Below are 6,567 nucleotides of genomic sequence, written 5' to 3' on the forward strand. Positions count from 1 at the left end.
CTGCTGCCTACTTATACTCACGCTGTGATCAGCAGCAGCTGGATGCAATAATCGCATGCCAATGTGCATTGGCTCGTTTTGTTTACACTCGAAGTAGATTGGTCCCTCTAAGCGAGCTCCCAATTCGTCAGTCCTCCGACGTGACGTCGAGAGTGACCGACTGAAAGGGAACACATATTCACTATTAACTACGACTTTTCCCTTAATAAATTCCTAATTTGCTGCTTATTAATAGTTAGTAAAATAGTTGTTAAGTTTAGGTATTGGGTAGGATTAGGGATGTAGAACAAGGTCATGTAGATTAAGGCATTAATATGTGCTTAATTACTATGAATAAACGGCTAATATTCTAGTAATATGCTTGCTAATAAGCAAGTAGTTAAGAGACCCTCAAAGAAGTGTTACCATATATATATATATATATATATATGATTTGGCAGTTTAACACATCAATTTGGCATGATTAATGTTGGAGCTTGAGGTAGATCTATTGTCATAGATCAAAATAATTGTCTTAAATCTCTCTATTAATGCGATTTTACTTTCAGAACCTGGCTGTTGCACTCTGTAGGCAGAAAAAAGAAGATAAATATGCTGGGAAAGAAACAGAAGATGAAGAAAAGATCTCAGTAGGGATGCTGCCAAGCAGGTGGAGGAGAAGAGGGATGGAAGGAAGGAAAGAAGTAGAATATCAGATTTGTTAGTTACTAACAGTGATCTCAGCCGTGCACTGTGGACAGCGCTGCCCTCTTACCGCCTCCTGAGACTGAGATTTACTCATGATGGCCAACAGCGTCTGTAACAACACATCCAACAAACTCTCCACCATCATCTCTACCTCCTCCTGCACAGAGCTCTCCTGCAGATGGGAAACAAGGAACATTGTCTCTTTAACCAAAGTCATCAATGGGATGTTCAGAGTTTTGATGAGATGCACATTGACCGACGTGTACCAATGAGCTGCTCTTAATAATGGAGAAAATGCTGCTCAGGATTCCTGAGCAGATCAGAAGCTCCTTCTGTTGGCGCAGATGCAGATGAATGTGATGGAGAACAACAGGAAGGAGAATTCTCCTTGATTCTGTGCAAACAGACAGAGGGAGGTTATTAACTTAATTCACCTGATTAAGATTTCAGACATTTACACTGTCATAGAACATGTGCAAAAATTAGTACAACAGTTTGTCACTGGGGTAGTACCCCTAAAAGGGAAAACTTTGTAGCTTATCTAAGCATAAAAGGTGCATATTAGTACCTTAGGGTAGTAATATGTACTGTACCCTTAAAGTACTTCTAGGGGCAAATGAGAGTACTTTGAGAGTACTGCCCCAGTGACAAGCTGTTGTACCTCTAAAAGGAACAATTTTGCACATTAGAGAGTGAAACTAATTTTGAAATACCTGGAAAAGAGAAAAGCCTGCTATCCACTGTCCGAGCAATGGACTGCAGCTTGACCACATCCATGGACTGACCGATGTGGACTGTACTAGGCATGCTACCCAGAGTTCCCCTCACAAACTCTGCCACTTCCTGTACTGTGAACATCTGGAGGAGCTCGTCAAAAATAGCTGGGAACGAGTTGAGTAGGGCAGCCTGAAAAAATCGGAAGAGACCAGAGAAAGAATGGTTTACATTTGCAATTTGGTCATTATTTGTGTTCCCCTTCAGATAAAACAAGATGTGATGGGCCTGTTGACCAAAGATGGGATGGACATCACCTACACAGCAAGAGATGAAGTAACAGAGAGGCTTCATCAGCACCTCATGGTTACTTGGTAGATTAGAGATTCAGTCAATTAAAATGTTTAAGAAGATGCCAAACAAGATGCTACCTTCTGGAGACCCACTGTGCGACAGAGTTTAGCTCAAACACTAATCAAACTAAACCACCTAACCCAACTTAAACTTGACAGTTACAGGCAGGTGGGTTGGAGTAGGTTGGTACTAAACTTTGCAGGCTAGTGCATCTCTGGGAGCAGGGTTGAAGACCTCTATATAGTCACGGTCATAGTCAAAAACATTGGCCTTGGCTATTCCTTAATTCAAAGGTCCATTACATCTCTTGCTTCTGAGGACTTCTCTTCCCCACTTTGCTCAACAGCCCAATGGTACAATCCATTGCAGGCAAAGTGATCTCTGGTCCCCGGTTCAACGCCACTCAAGAGGTGAAAAATGGGGGTGTTTGGAAGGACTTGACTTTGTGCAGGAGAAGATTTGGTGTCAAACACAGCAATCAAAGCCAAGAAACACATCAAAGAACCCAGCGGAAGATGCACTGGAAGCATTGCGGAGCAATTGTTGGTGTTGGTCAGTTTGTTTGGGTTGTTGGTTCATTGTTGAGGTCTGGTGTTCTGAAAGGTACTGAGTGGTTGTATGTGATGGTAGATGTTTTGGGCTTTGGCATTGGGTTGGGTTGTGAGGGAGTCTCCGTTCCATTACTGTGGGGCAATTCAACAAGCTGCATCTACTTACAGACAGCGGAGAGGGCCGTGGGGCATTGCAGCTAAACGGCTGCAAGCAGTTGCCCTGGTTGGTGGTGGCTTGTCCTGTAGTTGGCTGGGGACCCTAGGGGGCACAGTGAGGTTGGGCAGGATTGGGTCAAGATACGGGGCAGGGATGGGAAAAGTCCACAAAGGTATAATATGGGACAATTCAGGAAAATATTAAGTCACCAAAAACCAAAGAAGACTAAATCTTCATCAAACTATTTGTTCAAGAATTGTGGGTAGGATGGTCCGTAATGTGTCCAGACATTGATTAATAAAAGTATAGCCACATGTTTTTTTACTTTTTAAAAAAAAAAAAAATTATCTCAAGGTTCCTGGTGGATTCAGAATTAAATGATGCTTTGGTGGAGGCACATACTGTATGATAAAATATGGTGGTGACAGAAAAAGCCATGTGGAAGAAAAGCTTTGTGAAAGTGTGCAAACATAACCTAACATACATGTACCTTGAACATAATCCATAATTCCACATTTTAAACATGAACAGAGAAATAAATGTCACATTTTCCTGTACAAACACTACCTATAACTAAACGAAAGTAATAAATTATATCATTCTACAAACCTCAAACCACATAAACTGTCCCACATTGTTTGTGTTGAGGAACTGAGTGATACTTTAGGGCCTTTCGCACCGCAGGAACCTTTTCATAGTACCAGAACTAATTGTGGAACTACCCACTTTTCGGCGTGTTCGCACCGCCGGAACTGGGAGCGATTTTAGTCCCGGACTGCCTTTTTCGAGAACCAAATTAGCTCCTACTCCGGAGCAGGGTCTAACCAGCACAACTGGTACTAATCGTGACGCAAGTAGACATTGATTGGCCAAACGCGTATGAAAATGCCCTCACCCGCCATGATTTAAAACTCCGGGTAAACATACTGTAAGCATGTCAACTTATTTCGCAAGTATGGAGAACAGCGATAGATGGACGGACGCTGAAGTGAAGGCACTTATAGCAAATGTAGCACTGCCAGTTGTCGTTGGAGATTCTTAGTCCTCCTTCCCGTTCTTTCAATCGCTTTACGTATACGTCGACTTTCCATGTCCATTATTGTGAAACCCGCGAGACACAACAAAACACAGCTCCGATCACAGCGTCCTCCATCCTCCTGTTGTTAATGTTCTTCTTTGTTTCTGTTGTTGAACGCCGTGCACAAATGACGTCGCTGTCGACCGGCTTACGTCACTTCTTAGTACACACTGTCGGTGCGAATGCAGCCCTTTAAATGGTACTGGACAATAGTTCGTGCAAAATCGTCCAAGTACTTTAGTACGGTACGTTTAGTTCTGGAAGTAAAGCGGTGCGAAAGGGCCTTTTGTAAGCCTTACTGAGGGGAACTATTACCTTGTGAACAATAAAACATACAGTATCTAGGGGTTAGAATATCATAGTAACTTGGGGGAGAGAAGAACTAGTTTGCCAACTAGAAAAGCTGTTACCAACAATCCAAAACATCCTTGCAATGGCAACCTAAAGCAATGGGTTTAAACCACTCAGAAAACCTCAGAAATCACATAGATTCCTAACAACCTAGCATCATAGCAGCAAGTACCAAATATCTTCAGACAATGCAAAGATCTAGTGACAAATGATACTACAGTCTCTCAAGAACTTGTTTGGTGGCTTCAGTGTCATGAAGTTCTAATCTTGAGTTCTTCAAATTTGAGACCTTCAGAACATTTCTCATAGAAATGTTAGAGCAGATAGAGCAGATATCTTTACTTAAACATACTCCTGCAGCCTTCAGGGAAAACCTTGTTTTATCTGATCGCAATTTTCACAGGATTTTTCTTGAGATGGGGCTGTCTAAACAGCTTAGACGTACAACTTCTTTAGGGCAGAGAGAGACAGATGCATTAATCTCATAGAACATTAAACAAACCTGGGCCTCAAGGAAACAGCTTTAATCTTGGGTCAAAAACCATGGATTTGGAGAACAGCAACTCGTCACAAATGATCCTTTCATTTTTAAACACATTAGACCACCTTGATCGTTTGTTCTCTTCGCTTAATTCCTCAATTTAAACCAGCGTGAGGTATAAATTAATAAAATCATTAATACAAAAGTGCACATTAAATCCCACTCCTAGCAATTTTAGGCTTTTTATTTTTGACACAGTACTTCTCATATATCAGATGGTTCATTTAGGTAGTATCTCCTCACAAATGTAAATTCTCATAAACATGAAATGTGAACAGTTCTTGAGTTTATATCTGACCTGGGTGAAAATGAGCGTCTCAGAGCTGCGGCTGTCCAGACTGAGCACGAAACGGATGGATTGGAAAAGCTCCTGGATGCTAGCCCGAAATTGGTCCTCCTCCATCCCACAGGTGGCCCGGGAGTAGAGGATCCGTGACTGGACGATGAATTTAAACAGGTACTCTAGAGCCTGGAGGTAGATTTACAGTATCTGCAAGTATCCAAGCTTTTCAACATTTATGCTATAAAATGTCTTTAAAACACTCCAAGTACAATAAATACAGACAATCCCTGTGCTTGTACCTTGAAGACAAAAGTTCACAATTGTAATATTCACTATGGGAAATTTGTACTTAACTAAATACATCACATTTCCATAAAAAAAAAAACTTTTTTTCTTCTTCATACAATTTAAATTGTACTGAGTAGTTTTTTTTTTTTTTTTAAGTCAAAGAAAAGAGTTCTAAATAGTATAATGATTAAATGGATGGCTTTGCACAGTTTGTGCATCAAAGTCTCCACTGGTTTTCATCAGCCAATTTCAAAAGCTAAGATAAATGGTTTTACTTCTAAATACTTGAGTACAATTAAAAGTGGAAACTATTCTAACTTTCACTCAAGTATGTGTTCGGCAAGATACTTTTGAAAATTTTGACGCAGCACCCACACTTTAACTGAATTATAATTTCTCTGTACTTTTACAGTTCTTGACATATTAATATGAGGGTACTGTCAGCACCAAAATGAATCACCAATCAAACCAGCAATGGCAATACATCTCAACAAAAACCATACAGTGAGTGAATAGGACATATTGAAAACATTTGCTTCAGCTAGTTATCTGTAAAGGTCCTTTGAGGACTGCACTGAAACTTCTTATGTAAATGCATTATTTATTCTAGTTCCTTTTAAAGCTGAATCAGTTTATTTGATAGTGGCTGGCATATGCTTTTATGTGATTTTTTTTGTTCTGTTTGTGTGGTTATACTTTAAATACTTAGTCAAATCAAGGAGATCTCACCCTCATGGCTTCCTGGATGTGATCCTGTCGAACAACTTCTGCTGATCGGTCCATATACCACTTCAGACAGCGAATCAACTCTCTGAATTTGAAATTAAACATCTAGTTATACCATATTCAGATTCAAAATCTTAAAAAATTATCCTGTGAAAATAGATGGAATTACTTATAAGCCAGTGCTCCAGCAAAATGCTTCTGGATGTATGTGTCCATCACAGGACGGAAGTGATAAAACTTACTGTCCCTAAGCAGATTGATGATGAACACCTGGACAGAGATGGAAAGCAGGTCAGGTCCAACTTTCTGACTGATGTTGAAAATATCAGTATGCATCAGTGTTATTTTAGTATGATTGAGATACTTTTTTTTTTATTTTTAAAAATACTTTTGACTTTTAGATATTTTAGTAAATCGAATGCAAGGAATAGTTCAGCCCCCCCCCCCCCCCCCCCCCCTACAAAAAAAAAAAAAAAAACAAGAGAAAATGTTTTTTTTTTCTAAAAAATTATCCTGTGAAAATAGATGGAATTACTTATAAGCCAGTGCTCCAGCAAAATGCTTCTGGATGTATGTGTCCATCACAGGACGGAAGTGATAAAACTTACTGTCCCTAAGCAGATTGATGATGAACACCTGGACAGAGATGGAAAGCAGGTCAGATCCAACTTTCTGACTGATGTTGAAAATATCAGTATGCATCAGTGTTATTTTAGTATCATTGAGATACTTTTTTTTTTAAGTATTTAATTTTAAAAAATACTTTTGACTTTTAGATATTTTAGTAAATCGAACGCAAGGAATAGTTCATACTCCCTCACACAACACCCCTCGCCC

The 6,567-nt window shown here is 39.9% G+C and overlaps 1 protein-coding gene across 14 annotated transcripts in view; it reads right to left on the reverse strand.

The window, feature by feature from the left end:
- Positions 1 to 6,567, reverse strand: part of LOC107592830 (dedicator of cytokinesis protein 3-like) — a 275,733-nt gene that overhangs the window by 41,724 nt on the left and 227,442 nt on the right. For 10 of the 14 annotated variants that reach the window (XR_001610031.1, XM_016282388.1, XM_016282390.1 and 7 more), the window contains 7 exons: positions 6,266 to 6,366; positions 5,734 to 5,815; positions 4,732 to 4,902; positions 2,473 to 2,565; positions 1,401 to 1,593; positions 954 to 1,081; positions 713 to 859 (listed from right to left, as the gene is read on the reverse strand). Coding sequence is in view for 13 of the 14 variants with exons in the window: in XM_016282388.1 (XP_016137874.1) it covers positions 713 to 859; positions 954 to 1,081; positions 1,401 to 1,593; positions 2,473 to 2,565; positions 4,732 to 4,902; positions 5,734 to 5,815; positions 6,266 to 6,366 (915 nt within the window). In the remaining variant the exon portion in view is untranslated. The remainder of the gene's footprint in view (positions 1 to 712; positions 860 to 953; positions 1,082 to 1,400; positions 1,594 to 2,472; positions 2,566 to 4,731; positions 4,903 to 5,733; positions 5,816 to 6,265; positions 6,367 to 6,567) is intronic. The other 4 variants (XM_016282400.1, XM_016282394.1, XM_016282393.1 and 1 more) reach the window with 2 other exon arrangements.

The sequence above is a fragment of the Sinocyclocheilus grahami genome, unplaced genomic scaffold (genome assembly GCF_001515645.1).
Source record: "Sinocyclocheilus grahami isolate Dianchi unplaced genomic scaffold, SAMN03320097.WGS_v1.1 scaffold159.1, whole genome shotgun sequence".
Lineage (NCBI taxonomy): Eukaryota > Metazoa > Chordata > Actinopteri > Cypriniformes > Cyprinidae > Sinocyclocheilus > Sinocyclocheilus grahami.